At 37.5% G+C, this 19,076-nt stretch overlaps 1 protein-coding gene across 2 annotated transcripts in view; it reads left to right on the forward strand.

The window, feature by feature from the left end:
* Positions 1–19,076, forward strand: part of otud7a (OTU deubiquitinase 7A) — a 74,874-nt gene that overhangs the window by 28,221 nt on the left and 27,577 nt on the right. For both annotated transcript variants that reach the window (XM_084095378.1, XM_084095379.1), the window contains exons 2-4: positions 1,239–1,360; positions 5,285–5,415; positions 18,522–18,704. In XM_084095378.1, coding sequence (XP_083951504.1) covers positions 5,331–5,415; positions 18,522–18,704 — 268 coding nt within the window. In that variant the 5' untranslated portion in view covers positions 1,239–1,360; positions 5,285–5,330. The remainder of the gene's footprint in view (positions 1–1,238; positions 1,361–5,284; positions 5,416–18,521; positions 18,705–19,076) is intronic.

A 19,076-nucleotide genomic window follows, 5' to 3' on the forward strand; every position in this document is an offset into this window, starting at 1 on the left:
TACTACTGAAAAACTATCATAAATTATTATGGCATCTCTTTTCTGTGGTTTTATTTCTTATTTTATATGACACTGGCTAATAGCATAATTAAAAATAATTTGTACAATTATTAACCAACCTACCTAATTAAAAAATGAGTTTATCTCAAAATTATCAAATCAAATAAAACACAGAGTACAAAATTGCAATGATATTCTTTACTCTTTTCAATGTAAGTCTTGATTTTGAAGATTTTTACTGACAAACATAGTGTAAATGACTGTAAATGACGGTGGTGTAAATTTAAATTTATTATATTATATTATATTTTAAATAAACACATGTTTCATTGATATTAAGTTCAAGATTTGTGTCCTCTCACAAGAAATAGTCCTATAAGCAACCACTACTCATTTTCGGTATATTGAAATCCTAGAACTGGTCCTGTGGTTTGTTATAAAAAAAAAAAAAATGTGAGCAAATTTATCTAACACACACACACACTCACTACACTCGCTCCGTCATCTCAGAAATACTTTAATAAATTCGCTGTGATTCATGTCTGTTATTAGATGGTTGACAGGCTTTGTCAAATGTCATGAAGGAGAATGATGTTCCTCTCTCATGGGACACGAGGACTAGTTCATGTAAAGCATTACATCACTGTGATCAGTGAATACTGGGCTCGAGTTTCGGTCTTCACTCGGTTCTCACATTCCTCATCTCTACTACTTCAATTCTGATCTAATCAAATGGTCCATCTATCAAACATGGATCTCATTTTATACATTTTTGCTTTCCTCCCTGAATGTTATGAACATTTTCCCCGCAGTATCACTTTCAACACTTGAGCACCAAACTTTGGAACACATATTTGAACATGTATAATATTTATTAAATAATATATTTCAACACTGAAACAGGGGATAAACAAAAAAAACTATGCTTTTAAATAAATGAAGGCAAAGTTTTTGACACAATTTGACCATTCAACAGCTTTCACTCTCTGTTTAGTGATGTTAGTGACTGTAAAAAATGGTATTTTTTACTTTTCAATTTTCATTAGCTATGACCACTGCTGTGTTTGAAGAAAAACAGCAATATAAAATTGCAGGGTTTTTTAAGAGGGTCAGTGGGATATTGGGTCACACTTGCATAATGTGCCTAAAGTCAGACAACATTACTGTGGTTTATAGGGCACAAGAGTTTATGTGAGATTTGTGCACTAATCGTTTTCTCTCTCCCTCTCTTTTTCCAGGCCTGCGTTTAAGCCAGAGTCTTCCTCACCTGCCAGCCATGGACTAGACAAGAGGAGTGTGTGACCTCAGACATAACCATGGTGGTGAGATGGCTGCTCAACTCCCATTGAGAACACAGAACGTAAGAACGCCTTTATTCATGTGCTCGTCTTTTATTTAGATGGTTTCAGAGGAACATCACGAGGCCCACGCGGAATCTGTTTCCGCGGAAGCTCGATGAAAGCTCAGCAAATTTACATAGGATTTTAATACCGGCCATTGCAGAATTTCATTGACATTTTAAATATGTCATTTATTTCATTGACATAAATAAATGAACTTGAACTTTTTCTGCACTGTATGTGTTGATTTACCTGGAAAAAACAAGACTTTAGTTGTGTAAATGTTAAAATAATATACATTTTATAGTTATAGTATGACGAACTCTAATATTTCAACTGCTAGTAACTGCTCTTTGTACAATCTTGTACAAAAAACGTTTTGTAATTTTTACTAATAATTATTTTAAATAAATGTTTGTTAATCATATACAACAAGAACTCATTGTTTCAAATGGAATTCATTGGTCAAAATATACAAAAAAAAAAGTATTTTGTTTGAATAAATTATGCTTCAATATAACGTTATTATATTATATTATATTATATTATATTATATTATATTATATTATATTATATTATATTTATTTATATTATATATATTTGTTTGAATAAATGATGCTTCAATATAACGTTATTATATTATATTATATTATATTATATTATATTATATTATAAATGACATATTTAAAATACTATACAACATTTATATTTTTACTTTTATACTAAGGATTAAATACAACTATTTTAATTATAGAATTATATACAATAGAATTATTAATTAGATGTACTTTACAAATGCACCACTATTATATTATATTATATTATATTATATTATATTATATTATATTATATTATATTATATTATATTATATTATATTATATTATATTATATTATATTATATTATATTATATTATATTATATTAACAATGCCACCATTGTTTTCAACTGTTTTAACTATTTTTTTATTTGGCTGATTCTTACAGCAACTGTCATTTCATGCTGTAGAGATCTCAGAAATTAAAGTTAGCATGTTCACTGAAGATCTAGAGGGCTATTTCTGTTATCAGAACCCAGATGGGCACAAACCATTTTTAAAATGCGTTTTGAAACGTTTTGAATTTATTATTATTATTTTTTTAATAAATTGGCTGTGGCCACTTGATAGGATAAACTCACATAAATCACACTGAATCCAGATCTTAAACACATGCTAGTAAGGACATTGGGCTGAGATTGTACTAAAGTTTTTTTGGGCTGTGGCTTTTGACATATTCATATTTGAGTTTTATTGGACGAAGATCATTGTGATGGTATTTGCCTTACGGAACGTGTCATTCGGTGGGCAGTGGTTCCGTAATTTAAATCCATGTGAGGTGTTTTATAAACGATTATACCCAAATACATTCCAGTGGTTTAAATATGGAACCGCTGGATATTTTGAGCTAATGGTTTGAGTGCTTTACTGAACTGGTTTTGCTTACGGTTAGGCCCAACGCAGCCCCACACGTACCTCACAAAGCAAAGAGCAGGATGTAAGTGGGTCAGCTAAACTGCTGCTAAAGTGCTGGGCTTTCTGATGAATAATGCAAGGCATATGACAAGAGAAAAGTTTCCTTATCTTGATATGATGGAGATATATATGTTTTTGGTGTTTAAACACAAAATATTTTATTAAAATATAAATATTTTATTTTATTTTAAATCCATAAAAAATACAATCATATTTCAAAAGCAAAATGCCTACAATTATATATATATGTTATATTTATATTATGTTTTATATTTGTATATTTTACATTTATTTTTTATTTTCACACATGTATTAACCACACAAGTTGAGTAAAGGTCATCAGGCTTTCTGCGATTATGTCATTCTGCCATCTGTTGGAACCTGACAAGATCTGGCAGCACAGATGTGACCTATCAAAAAGCACAAAAAGAAACCAGCCGCCGGTATTGTTAATGTGCTCTGTCTCTTAGAGGGTGAATGATCTAATCTTGCGTTTAATTCTGCAGGGTTAGTCAGGCTTCTCTAATGGCTGTAGCAGAATGTTATTACAGGTATTGTAGTCTCACTCAAAGTGCAGTGGATTTGAATCGTTTGGAAATTCGCTCTCGGCTCTTCAGTTTAGATTAGTGGCTGAAAACATGCTTCATGCGAGTGTGCAAAAATTAGGTATAAATTAGATTGGAAGTGTTTCTGTGGGACCTTTGCATAATATGCTCTCTTGTTTTTAAAAACAGCTAGCTATTAGCATGCTAAATACAGCACTGCTGCTAATAATTTAAATAGTGGGAAGTTAAGCCTTTTCTCCACTATGGGCAGCTCCACATTCCTCAAATTTTTGTGTCATGCATGGTGCGGAAGCTGCTGGCCATCGGTCCGGTCGGCTTACACACGGCACACGCGCGCGGATAAACGGTCCTCTGTTATTGCAGCTAACCTGTAGGTGTTGCCCCCTCCCGCCAGCATAGTTGGTTTGGACTGATCTCACCAGCATCAAACAATGGCGCATTTCATAAGCCAATGACAAAAATGGCCTTGAGCAGAATGTCACAGCCAATGAAGCCCAGCATAAAAATTCCACACGGCATAATGTCATCACAGTGTTGAAACATCACACCAGTCTGTCCAGTGGTATGACTCACTCACATGGCCATGTGACACTGCGAACACACCAAAACACACACACAACTTGTTATTGACTCACCACAACTTAGGGCCAGATTTACTAAACAGGGCAAATTAGTGTGAGAGCGCAATTCCATAAAAGCGCCGATTGGAGTGGAAAGTTCTGCAACAACAACAAATTAATGAACACAGTCGCAGCCGGATCATGACTAACGCAATCTACCAAAGCAGCGCAAATTAGCGTCTGGTTTACATGCTTTTTTGGGGGCGGTAAATAATGCCGCAAATACCAGTAAATTGACAAGCGCAAACCTTAGTAAATCACCTTGCATGATTCATTTAAATATTCTCCTCCTATAAATTTTGTGTCTTAAAGGGAAACTCCTACAAATGCATATGCAATAAGGTCAGCCGCAAAAAATAACTGTCCACGCCTTTTCAACGCTTGTTTTTCACTGTGTGTCTTTAGTAAATCCTGACAGTAGTTTTTTATATGCCAAAAGAGGGTTTGCGCTGGTGCAAGCTGTTAGTAAATCTGGTCCATTATGTCTTAAGGCCTGTTCATACCAAGAATGACTATAGATAACCATGTCTATAAGAATAGCCTAACTATTTGTGACCTCACCGATGCATGATATTAATCTGTTTATCATAAGCACGTGCTGCAGTTTTGCGGTCTGTCGCTTTAAATGCTCGAGCACTTTAAAGTCGGGTGGATTCTGATTGGCTGTCAATGTTTTTATCAGTTTTCAGCTGGAAAAAAATCATTTTGAAAGTGATTCCAACGATATCGTTCCTCTGTGTCGTTATCGTTATAGTTGTGGTGTGGACTCTGCTATTCTTTTACATTTAGAAGGATATTTTAAACTATTTCATTATCGTTATTGATATCATAGTAACATTCTTTAGCAACACTGTGACCTTAGTAAAGCACAATATATCTCACTTTTTCTTTTCTCTAATTAAGCCACATTATGCCCAACAGCTGCGTCAACAGCACATTGTCTTTGGGAGTCTGGGAGTTTGTTAGTATTCAGTACGGTTGGTTAATCATACCCAGGTGTCTCTCCGTCAGCTGTTGTGAGATCAGTTTGTAGACACTCCTCATAGTCGTATCACTCATTCCTCAGGCCCTATTCATCTCTGATTAATCTGAATGTGATCAACGGCAAATTTCTAAGTGCAAATACTAGCTTGATGTACTGGCAATACTTAATTTTGTGCTCGGCCCATGTTGTCTTGTTGATGTTTTGTCTTTAATATGATGTTTTACATTGATGTATATGATTTTTTTATGTTATTTCTGTGTAGATGAGAGTGTGAAGCTGCAGGGCAGGCAGCACAGCCACATGATCCCATGACTCTGGACATGGATGCGGTCCTGTCAGACTTTGTTCGGTCCACAGGGGCAGAACCGGGTCTGGCACGAGACCTGCTAGAAGGTAAGAGACTTGATCTGTACCATTTTTTCTGGAATGATGCTTAAGTATGGATGATAATTTTGCTCTGATGTCTTATTTTTATATTTTATTGGTTATTAGTTGTTGATGCCTAATGTAATGGTACCTCATTTAAGGGCCCTAAAAATATTCAGGTCAGACCTTATGAACTTGATCCACTAATGTTTGACAACCAATCCAAATATTTTTGGTCTTAATTGTAAACCGTAAATATATTGTTCCTTGTTCCTTGTTCCTTCAAGCCCTGTGGGTTTGGTGGAGGGTAATTGAGAATGAATGGGGAAAAGTCTTCATCAGTCTTCAAACCTCCATCATGGCATGACTGGCCATTTACGCAAGTCCCTCCCATGGTTTTTATGTGGGTTCTGCATCCACAAATCAGTTTGAACAAATATTGGTGTTAATGGGGAGAGTAATTAAAAAGTGAAGAACTCACCAACTTTATGCCTTTACACTTTACACCTGCTTTATGCCACCTTAAATGAGTTAAACGTAACCATGGTTCCTTGAGAAGGGAATGAGATACTGCGTCTGATGTTGACACTATGGGGATGCCTCAACTATTCAAATACTGATTGGTGCAATGTCACCCCATGACATGTGATGACATACCACGGAAGCTATAAAGGAAACCCTGAACAAAGCAGCGTTAGCTTCTGACTAGTCTCAGCCTCAGATGTCACACCCACGGACCGTTGACTGAACGTCTGATGCATATGGCACACATAACTGGATTTTCGAAGTCATCATCTGGTAGGTTGAGTTCTACAGGATGTCCGGGAGACGTTTGTGTCGCTGTCTCTGTGACAATTTATTTAATGATCCGCCTGGAAACAAATGGTGTGACGCCAAACCCCCTCCTGGAAGAAGAACACCATCTTGTTTAAAACTGTGACAATGAGTGCTTAGCAGGATCAACAAAATGTTGGATTTTCAAAAGAATGTAAAATTCGCAGCTCCATTGTTGCAATAAACTTGCACAATGTTCTTGAATTAATAATATATAGATGCACACCATCTGTTATTGTAGGGACATTGACTTTACATTTTACATGATGCGGGACAAAACGAACTATGATTGGTTGCATTACACGTCACTCAAATGTCCTCTTGGGCGGTCCTTGTCCAATGAAATCTGCGATAGAGTCCAGACCTTCTGCTGTCAGTCTGAAGGTCTGGCTACGCGAGACTAGCTTCTGACTAGCTAAAGAAAGCCGCTCATAGGCATGCAGGAAGAATGGCAAGGTGACGCAGTGTCTCTTTCCCTTCTCAGGGAACCATGGTTATAGTTGTAACCTGAGACGTTCCTTTTGAGGGAACTCCATGCTGTGTCTGAATACTGATGCTATGGGGAACGAAATACCCAATTGCGCTATACTGACAAATGCCTGTCTTAGTGTGAAGCGCTCTGAGCACAACTTAGGACAAGAGCATTTGAGACCCCGGTGTATAGTCCAGGCCCAGGCTGTAAAAATGTATAAATGTGTGTGGGGAAGACCAGCCCTGGGCCTCAGCCCCTGCCTTAACAGGATGTCTGCTCCCTGATTCAGGAACCCAGGGATATAGACTGCTCTAAGCAAGAGCAGCTGGCCCTGAGCCCACAGGAGGTCTGGTGTGCCAGTATGCAAAGAGGTTACAATCTCAGACCCGCCTGATGATTTATGTACGAGACTACAGATGTGTCGTCTGTACAGACAAGAACATGATAGCCTCTGAGATCTGGGTAGAAGTTCCTCAGAGCTAGACATAAAGCCATCATCTCCAGTCAGTTTATTTGCAATGAGAGATGATGCCATCTCCACAGACCTCGTGTTGAGTGGCCGTCTAGGATCGCCCCCCAGCCTGTGAGGGAAGCGTCTGTCATTAGCATTTTGCAATGACACGAAACCCCCAGCACAGGTCACAAGGACAGAAACCAATGTTTCTTCCACATCACCAAGGAACGAAGGAATCTGCGCTTAACCTTGATCACATGAAATGGGTTACCCCTCGGGGAAACCCCTTGGTTTTGAGCCACCACTGCAGTGGTATCATTTACCAAAGGCTAAAAGGAATCACATTAGACACAGCTGCCTTGAGTCCCAACAGCTTTTGAAACTGTTTCACAGGTATGGCCTGACCTAGCCTGATTCTCTTGGGGCTGGCGATGCAAGAGGAGAATGGCTTATTCCAGGACACCTCTGTCTGGAGGCCCGGAAAGAATGGTAGGCCCAGACGTGGAGGTTGTGTTTTACAGGGCAAGAAGCGCTCATCTAGCTTGCTTTTACAACACGTCTCTTGCTTCTCGAATGGCCAATCAATGTTCAATTTGGCCACGGCACAAGCAACAACGTCCACCAGCTACGCATAAGCAGAGGATAGAGGTGGCAAATTCTCCAAATCCCCTGCCTCGATGCTAGCGATATCCACCTCCACAGAGCTGGATAACGCTAACATCGGGTTCTTACTCGGGGCGGAAGAGCGGGCTTCCGGATCCTGAGTGAAAGCGTTGGAACCTGCAGGTGAGAGCTAAGAAAGAGAGAGCTGGGCCCGTCTCAATCTCCTCTGCGAGCTCCATCTGCGACCCCCTTGATCCCAAACTACAAGGGGTGCAAACCTGGCCACTCTCATCAAAGAGGGCCTGGCGGGAGTGTCCTCAGAGGAAGATGCTCACAGTGAGCGCAGTGCATCTCTGTGTCTGTGACCATCATGACACCTGCAGTGTTTACTGAGCTTTGATGACTGATGATCTAAAAATATGTTGACTAATTAAAAAGAACAGCTAAACATCTGTTCACAAATAAAACAGAGGTAATCTGAAATTTGTAAGTGCGTTTTTTAAAGTTACTTTTTTAGAATAAATAAAAACTTGATGAGAAATATACTTGGTTTTAATGAATAGAACATTTATTACATTGTTCATGTAAAAATACAAAAACTGTATTTTGTGAAAGTGTAAGTAATAATGTTTATTTATTTAACCTGAAAATATGTACAGTAAGTTACTAAACAGTAAGTTTAACTGGAACATGAACTTATATTGGATTAGAAAAGATAAAAAGCAGTGAGGACTTTGCCTCATCATTTCAGAAAATCACTACGTGACACTAAAATATATGTATATGTTGCTGAGAATGTAATTTTCAGTGTGTGACCGGTGCTTTTGATTTACAGTCCTCATGCTGAGTTTGCTTTCATTTCTTTAATGGCTATATTAACTAAAAGAAACGTGTAATAGTATGTCAACTACATTATGTGCAATGATTTCTTGCAGCTCAACACTTTTTATAGAAAGTGTGCATCTTTTAAGATTTGTACCTCATCTAATATCTGAAATAAGGCATCATGTCATAGATTATTTTTGTGTTTTTTTTTAATATATATATACATATACAGTATGTGTGTGTGTGTGTGTGTCTGTGTGTGTGTGTGTGTGTGTGTGTATGTTTGGGGTTGGTCATGATTTTTGCCCCAAGTGTGCTTGTGTGGAATTTATGGTTCAGTCAAGCGCAAAATGCACCGTCAAATCTACAGTGGCACTGTGCTTGAGATTTCAAAGTTATTTTCTCTAGTGTAATATGTTGATGTGCAACTACTCTTTTCATGATGTCTATTGTAATAACCTTTGTCTTGGCCAGCGCTCAGTATGCTTAGACCTGTGTTTCAACTGCCTGGTCCCTTTAGGCTTGTTGATGACGCTTTCGACTCGTTCCAGACTCACTTTAAGGTCCCAAGGCTTCTGCTTTTCTGCTGTGATAAGGGTTTTGTGGTGGTCCACTTTCTGCTCTGATTGGCAGCAAGGAGGGCCTGCCACGATGGGCAGCGGGGCAGATTTAGGGCCCGGTGTGATGGCTTTACGACCAGGCTCCCCCAGGAGACCTTTGTGCCCATTGAGTGGAACTCATTGAGGAGTGGAGGGCCGCAGACACTGGCACACAAGTGCAGTCTGTCCTGAAGAGACGGGCCAAAGAGAGAGAGAGAGAGAGAGAGAGAGACATAGAGAGAGACATATCCACAAACCAAAAGGCAAGGCCAAGGAGAGAGAAATATTCCGTCTTTAGAAAAGATCAGGGCGGAGAATAGAGCCAGCAAAAGAAAAGAAGTGTAGCCTTTTGAGAAACGGTGTTCAAAGAAAAACAAGAGAACATGAAGGTGGACAAGAATGAACTATATGGCTATGTTCCAGTCCTACAGCATCAGAGACAGAATTACATGTTAGAAAGTCATTGTAAATGTTTTATGTTGGCAGACTTGACTTAGGATGCTGCTTTAGAAGGTAGCACCCTATGTAGATGGCAGACAGTGAGGCAGCTCATTGGATTTTGCAAAGCCAAAAGAAAAGGGGATACAACAACAAGAAAGTAGAAAAATAAGAGAACAGACTCCAGTATGACTTTCAGTTTTTTTAAGGCACTCGGATTATAATGGCTGAATAAGTGTACACACATGTATGTACGTAAAAACACACCTGCTTTCAGCTAGGCCCTCACTCAGCATCAGCTATAGGTTATAATGGCTGAATAAGTGTACATATGTACGTAAACACACACCTGCTTCAGCTAGGCCCTCACTCAGCATTAGCTATAGGTTATAATGGCTGAATAAGTGTACATATGTACGTAAACACACACCTGCTTCAGCTAGGCCCTCACTCAGCATCAGCTACAGTTGGCTGTTCAGCTGCAAGTGTTGTCCTCACCTGCCTGGCCAAAGCCTGAGGCCCACACCATAGACCATCACACATCATCACGTAATGATATACCTGTCTGTTTGGAGCCTGACACAGATAGGTCGGGTAACAGGACTGTTTTTAACAGTCTAAGTAAGTCCTAAGTAAGGAAAAACCAACCTGATCTCTGCAATTCGTACGTATTTTAAGAGGTGGCTAATTCGTACGAATTCATACGACCTCACTCGTGCAAATTTGTACGTTTTTTGCTAAATTGTACATATTTTAGGAGTTGCCCAATTCATTGAATTTGTACGAATCCGCTCCTAAACCTACCCATAAATGGGGTTTAGACAAATCGTACAAATTCGTACGAGTGAGGTCGTACGAATTCGTACGAATTAGCCACCTCGTACTCACTCGTACGAATTCGTACTATTATTTGAAATTATTTATAAATTATAAAAACACTATTTCAGATTAATTTAAGCAGTATTATTTATTTATATCTCAAATGTTATATACTGTACTATACTATTATTTATGTAACACATTTTATGCATTATACTCATATTAATTATTATAGTTTATTACATACTGTAATTTATAATATAATGTATAGCAATTATTTATTTACTTATTATTATAACATTTTCAGATTTTAGCAATTAAGCATTATTTATTTAATTTAGTCTCGTATATTATCATTAAATTGTATAATACTTTAGGTTATGTTAGGTTTCAGTATCTTTGTGGGGACTCTCCACAGACATAATGTTTTTTTATACGGTACAAACTCTATTTTCTATATCCCCTAACCTTAAACCTACAAATCGCAGAAAACATTCTGCATTTTCAAAAAACATCACTTATTATGATTTACAAGCTGTTTTCCTCATGAGGACCCCCCCCCCCCCCCCCCCCCAAAAAAAAAAAAGTCCCCACAAGGATTATGGATAATGCCATCTTTGTGGGGCACACACACACACACACAATGCAGCCAGTACTTCATTTCCGTAGATTAAGCAGGTTGCTGAGTGTTTTGTCTGATCCAGCATTTATTCTCTATAAATCATGTCATAGAGTGAATGCACTGAACCAGCTATTTTAGATGTTGCATAAGCAATCCTACTATCTAATGTGCGTTTAAGGCCCTCTCTGAGAACTGTGTTGATAGATAGCTGTTGAATGCTTATAGCAAGCATGTTCCTCAGAAAATAGATCTAGGATCAGCACCTTCCTGCCCCAGTCTATCATAGCAATTGCAAAAAAAACCACAAGACTGTTCTCAGATCAGTACTAACTGCTCTACTGTGAGGCACTTCTGTAAAAACAGTGAGGTTGAGGCTTGTTATTCAGAATTAGCAATTTGTTAATGCTCTTTTAATGGCCCCACCGCTGACATTTCACTGAAACCGAAAACAATCCTGCCTCTAACAAGCCATAGTTGTGAATGAAAAGGTTATGAAGTGCCTTCAGTCCTCCCCCTAGATCCCAAATAAATGGCTCCGCTGCAGTCAAGCAAAACATGCTTTGTATCCGAAAAAGCTTGGGGAAAACACCTCTTTCCACATGTTTATGGCTTATTAGGTCTAAAAACAAAATGGTGATTTTCTCCCAATGTGCTGGTATGTAATCCGTATCATGCAAAGCTTATAAATGCGAGATGGTTCCCAGAAAGTGAACAGCAGGAAGTCCTCATCATCCTGCACATGCACTTGAACAGATCAAATGTCGAGAACCTTTCACCTCCATCTCCTTCATGCATACGTGCAGGAAGAAGTGGATCTATTGAACGGGAGCATGTCTACAGCATCCCAGCCGCCATTACGCACACTCCAAGTGTTCACAAAGCACTGCACGGACCTTGATATTTATGTAACATGCACTCAATAACCTCTGTATATGTCTGCAATGCCCTGTTTGTGCCGCCATGTTGCTATTATTACTAGTAGGCGTTTTTGTGGAATTGTTCATAGCTTCTGAAAATCTGATCACTGATTACTTGGAAACACCCACAACACGCCACTAATGGTCTCTGTTGCTCATGCCGCTTGATGCCAGTGGTTTGTTCACTTCAAGTCACTGTGAGTGTGAACAGCCCTTTATTGGTCAGTCCTAGAGATCCAGGCACTCTGTTTAAAGCTGACTGGAGTGCATCCTAGCAAACACAGAACGTTCTCTTAAGTCTAGTCCCAGGCTAAAATGCATGTTTGAGCTGTTTTAACTGAAAGCAACTTGCACTGACAGATCTTAAAATATTGTTTTGTTTTGTCTCAAGATACACACCAGTAATGTTTTTTCTAAGACACGTTTATAAAAGCTGCTTAAATGCCCTAATTGAACTAAGGCCTAATCCTGGCTTAATCTAAGCCTTGTCTGTGAAACCGGGCCAATGTGTGAAAAAAAAATACAGGAATCATAAATCCATGGGTTTGATTCCATTTCCTTTTCATGCCGCCTTCGAATGTGATGTTGTCTTCCTCAAAAAAGACAGGTTTTGGTTTTACAGCCGACTTTTTGAACGTCTGCTTGTTGACTTTCATCTTGTTGTGCAATCCAACTGGATAAAGTATGTTCCTGTTATCAGGATTATTGTGCTGGTATGCTTCTGAGTAAACTGAATATTTTTTTTGATAGAAATGAAAACTAGGTTAAAAGAGGGTCATCGTGATTTTGCAAGTAGGACACGCAATGGTTTCCTCACTGTCTGTGTGACATAATTTTCATCATCAGGAGGAAGGTGCCCATGCGTGAGTAATTTGAGCGCTTGAAAACAAAGTCCACTAGATAGTGCGCACGGTCCAAACGCGTCTAAAATCAAAATGAAATGATAGGTGAATAACACTGATGTAGAAGCACCTTACCCTGGTTGTAAACCTAAACTCAACATAAACTGTAATCTTGTCCCTCAAATCTGATTGGTTGATTGAAATGTTGTTCCAGGATCAGGAACATACTTAGTGAATTTCACATACTGGGTGAAATCACGTTCACCGTTAAAGGAGACAAGAATGCAGTCGTACAATGTCTATTTCAATTCAACCAATTAAGACTGACACTGCATTTCCATTAATATCCTCGGGACAAATCCATTTGCAACATATTGGACCTCATTCATGAAACACAAGCAGAAGTTTCTGTAAAAACAATAAATTCATTGCAAGAATTTACATAAGAATGGTTTTACACACAGTTTAAACAGAAAAATGTCTTGCGAACTAACGATCAGGAGTAATAGCATACAAGCAGGGATGTTAGCTAGGCTATATTTTTCAGTAGCATGACTAGCCTAGCTGTTTTCAAAATAACGTAGTGTTTACAGTAATAAACTTTTTTTGCTAGTAATTTGCCTTTTTATGCTAAAAAAAAAGAAGTGTTTTTTCTGTGCCCAAGTGAGCTGAGGAAATAATCAAACTGGAAAAACAGCTGGGCTAGTCATGCCACTGAAAAATGTATAGCTAGCATAATTGCTTTTATGCTAGTTACTCCTGATCAGCAGTTTGTAGGTCAGGTGTTTTTTCTTTTTCAGATCTCTTAAGACACGTCTGATCTTTTTGATGTGCTGTCACCCTTTCTGACATGCTTTTTGATTTTTTAACCAAAAACATACAGCTGTTTTTTCAAGTAAATTCTTATATAAAATATCTGTATATACGATATCTGATATTTATATAATTGAATACACAATGCCCCCTATGTGAAAAAGAAGTGCACTTAATTGTATTGAGTGTGCACTTGTAGTGCACTTCAAATCCTAAAAGTACTTGTAGATATTATAATATTAATTAAATGAAAGACCACTTAAAGAGAGTACACTCATGGCTGTTTATGAAATAGGCCTATTTTTTTCACAAGGCAAGCTAACATACCTAGCTACTTTTTGTTAGCAACTTGTAGTGTTGTCTAGCTACATACCAAATATGAGTTTAACAGTAGCTTAACTACTGTAAAAGTGCACTTAGTAATACATTGGTCTTGGATTTCGCACTGACACCTGCTGGCGTGGATGGTTGGCAGTATTGCTATGCGGTTGCTAATGGTGCATACCCCAATCCATGTACTTATGCACTATTCTATGCTGTTTTGTAGTATAAGTGAGAGTAGTGAGTTCACACACACTATTCCCAAAAGAAAAGTTGCACTTTAAAATACCTTGAAGCTGCACAAAGTATGGAATGTTGGACACTTCATGCACTCAACTGTGTGATCATCAAACTCCAATGACAAAATCAAATTCATACATTGTACATACTAGTGCATAGTTTGGAATGTCATTTGGGACGCAACAAAGTGTTTTAGCATGTCATGAGCATGCTGGGAAATTCCGGCTGGTGTTGCTTCTCTAATACTGTTATAAAGCTAATATATTCACAACAAAAATCATACTCTTTCACCTTGACAAGACAAATAGTTGGAGCTCTTTGAGAACTAAATTTCTACCAAACCTCACAAAACAGCCCTCAGATCAGATCAAAGATCTGCCACAAGGCTCAAATGATCCTTGGCTGTGTGTGTTTAGGTCAGATTGACTGATTGATTGTGGCAGTGGAATGATTTGTCCCTGGTTGTCAGCGCCACTCATCATTAACACGTCATCCCACCTGGCTGTCGTTGCCCTCCAACGGCTCCCTGCGGAACCACCGTCACAGAAGCTGTTGTGGAAAGCTGAGTGGGAAGGGCCTCGGCGTTTCATCTCAGGCACAGGCCCTTTGTGTGGTTGTTCTGGGAAAAATGACTCAGTCGACACTGGCAGACATTTTGGTATGAGCCTTGAGCTTCATTCAGAGAGTCACTATTGTGATTGAGAGATTGCATTTCATGATGGCAATTCAACAAGACCCATTATAAATATTTAAATTTAAAATTCTTTAGTTGTGTCACCAATGAATCTACATTTGTGGTTTGTGAGGGGTGTATTGTATCACCCTCTAAAGGACTGATAAGGTATCACAACTACTTGTTTTATTTCTGCAGTATGTACTGTACAGTGCATAGTATGCAAATTGCAAATATTTGTTGTTAAATAATGTGTTTTACATACTATACTAGTTGAATACAGTGTATAGTGTGCAGTATGTAGTCAGCTTAAAGATTTTCATAGTGATCGTCGCTGTGAGAAATTCGGTGTGTCGTCCCTTCACATCACATGGGTGACTGACCATTCGCACGTGTCACTGTATTAACAAAGTCTCCCCAACGTAGATAAAGCGGAGTAGCTGATTAATGGGAAAAGAAAAGGTTAATTACTGAAGGAACATCTTGCAGAAGCACTGCGAATGTCCTCATTCATTAGCAAAGACACAGAGGAGCACCAAATTAGAGCTGTTCAGTTGTCCAGTTCCATTCTTTACCTGCTCATTTTGTCTTGTTTGAACAAGGAAATTAGCACTGAAAGTTGGTTGTACTGCTTTAACTTTGAATTACAGCCAGGCCCTTGCAGAATATATAATATAATATAATGTAATATAATATAGTGCTATAATTAGTGCTGTCTAATCGTGATAAATCACATCTAACATAAAAGTTTGTAAATATATATATATATAGACACAAATATTACAAACTTTTACTTTAGATGAGACAAATAATCGATTTGACAGCACCAAATATAATATACTATAATATATAATATAATAAAAATAAATAAATATAACATGAATATTGTTATATTTTTATTGTATTCATATTTACTAAAGCAGTACAGTAAACATTGCAAAATATTAGAAATAAATAGTATTATCTGAAATATATATATGAAAATATAAATTAATTTAAGTAAATAAGTAAATGTAAATAAAAGTATATTTATATACTGTATATATATATATATATATATATATATATATATATATATATATATATATATATATATATATATATAAACTCAATACTCAAGTCTCAAACTCATCTGGGATCAGTTCAATAGCATTATTGAATATTATTGATCAGAATTGAACAGGATGTTTTCCTTTAAAACCCTGCCTTTTGCTGTCAAAGCTCCCAAGGGTACTTGTTTAATTAAATTGTGTGTTTGACCATGTTTGGAACCGGAAAACTTCCAGCTCTAGAATTTAAAAGCACTGATTATTGACATATTTTATATATTTATGTGGTCTGATTGTACCCGCAATATGTGATAATGTCTACAAAATCAAATTGTACACTAAAAGCACAGACAGAGGAGTGATAGCCAACAGGAAGCTTCCATCCACCGCCTTCAGCACATTGATTGAGACACATAATGCTTAGTAAACCGCAAAACGCATGTATCAGAGGTGCTGAGTGGTCATTCGATTAAACCTTAAAATGTCTTTTAAAATTTCAGGCTGGTCAAAGGATGTACAAATCCATAAACTACAATGAGATTTGTATTGATTGATGTGGGTTCTGGTGCTACTAAGATTACAGTGAGAATGTAATAACCCTGTTCAGACTGCCAGATAGAAATCTAGCCAGTTAGCAGGAAAATGTATGCTAGGCTTCAAATTCTAAAAGATTTTAGTTTTAGTAAGATTTTATTTATTTATTATATTATACTTGTTTTTTAATATTATTTATTATATAAAATATATTGTAAATTATACATATTTCATGTAATTAAATTAGTGCTGTCAAATCGATTAATCACGATTAATCGCATCTAACATAAAAGTTTTTAAATGTACAGTATATATATACTTAATGCAATTAATCACGATTAATCGATTCGACAGCACTAAATTAAATCCATACAAATTGGGGTCACTGGTCATTAACTGTGATGTATTTAAATATGTTTTTAATATTTACATGAAAAATTACATTTAAGCAACTTTAGCATTATAAATGTGCAGTTAAAAATATATAGGCATTTAAATATATTGGACCTGCACAGTGGGTATATAAAAGATTGTGTAGTATATTATATAGTATAAATTATACATAAAGTTTACATTTTTCATTATGTAGGAATATAGGTTTTGCTATCCTTGCAGGGACATTTGGTTTCCACAAATCCTGAAACACACACACACAGGCTCTCGACGGTTAGAAGGACCTGTTTCTTTGGTCCCTGCAAGACCTTTGGGTTACGGAGATAAGACAGTAGCTGGAGGACATGGAAGCAGCTGTGTTTGTGCGTAGGAGTCTTGAGGTGACTGTCATTTCACATTAGAGGGTTTGGCTTCTGTGTCTTTCCTGTGATCTTACTCCAATTTTCCTTGGTATGAACTTTCTCTATTTCTGAACACAAAACGAACTGAACAAAAACAAATCTTTATTGTTATTTCATCAAATTGTCTTTACTCAGAGCATGCTGGAGAAAAACCACAAGCGTTTTGTCTCCCTTTATTATCAGGCTTGATGTGAAGCTGAGCATCATTGTTTAGGGTTTGTGGCACTCGTGTTGGCAGATGATGTAATTGGGATTAAACTGAAAAGCCTTATGGGAGTTGGCAGGAGTACACAAACAATGGCTTGGGGAAATGAAAGAGGAAGACCAGGCAACGTTCATTAACAGTGACCTCCCATTTAGTGGGCAATGCTGGGCATGAAAACATTGTTCTTGATTTTCGATCCAGGCAAGACAAGTCTTTTATATATATATTGTTGACAACATTGCTTTACTTATATGTATGTATATATGTGTGCGTGTGTAATACTTAAAATGTATTATAAGCATTATAGTTTTATAGTACATTACATTATTATAATGTTCTGATGTCTGATTTCACTTTCTTTTTCCTTGTAAATTGGGTGTAGATTAAAAATCATATTTTTTATCAGTGTTAACAAAGGACTAATTTTTGGATATTTGGTGCACAGCATGGTTTGGAGTGTGTGTGTACTATTATCTTATCAGTTTTATTGCAGATTAATGTGGCGCTAACAAACTATGGCCCTCAAGGGGGCGATAGACTTAATTTGTCTGAATTAATAAACTGTTGCTGAGTTAGCTAACTATGGCTGCGTCTTGATTAGGTGCTTTTTTTTAATAAGTATTTACTTAGCGACCTCTAAAAATGTACGTTCTATATGGTATGAATGTAATCTGGATGTACTACATTCGCCATGTTTTCATTATCATGTATCCTACCATTCACAAATCCTCTCCCGTGGCCTCATGGGATAGTAAAGTGTACATCATATGCACACTTCAGAATCTCACCGGTAGTAGTAGGTCATCCAGGTACTTTTTGGCTACTCTTTTATACTGTGAATTCTTTCTGACATACTTCTTGTCACATGTTTTTTCCCCAACAGTGCTATATAGGGAAGTATGCGATTTAGGATGCAGCCTTTAACTTTTTCTGCAAGATTATTTTCTTTGCTGCTCTGCCATGACAGTTTTAAGTTTGACCTGCAAGAGAAAATGAAAAAGTAAGACCTTTTACGCTTAAGTATTACTATATGCTCACCATGTAATCATGAATTCTGTTGTTTGTCTGTGGTGGATCAGGTAAAAACTGGGATCTGAGCGCCGCTCTCAATGACTATGAGCAGCTCCGGCAGGTCCACACGGCCAACCTGCCCCACGTCTTCAATGAGGGCCGTTTCTACAAGCAGCCGGAACGTGGCGGCACCCCGCAGCACATCAGCAAGCCTGAGCAATGCCCCCAAAAACAAGAAGACAACACTCAGGGTGAGCAGAGCTCTCTTATCAGCTCCTCCTGTTTTGACTTATTGGTGTGTTTTCTCCGTATTTTCTCTTGTACCAGTTTAAAGTCGTCATGAAATGAAAAGTCACCTCATCTATTTTCTAAATACGTTATTTATCTGATTGTGAACAATTCATCTATGCATGTGTAGCGCCCCCTTCTTGTAAGTAGGACAGCGCTCCAGATTCCTTAACAATATGCCTACAGATGTTGAAGTTAGGCCCCTCTGTTGTCACTAAATGACTTAATTTTCCTGTAGAAAATTATAATAAAAATCTAAAATTATAATTAAACTGTCTGGTATAAACTCTTTTGAAAGAATAAAACTCTTTGAAAGTACCAAAATGTAAAGGATT

The sequence above is a fragment of the Abramis brama genome (genome assembly GCF_963993115.1).
Source record: "Abramis brama genome assembly, chromosome: 20".
Classification (NCBI taxonomy): Eukaryota; Metazoa; Chordata; class Actinopteri; order Cypriniformes; family Leuciscidae; genus Abramis; species Abramis brama.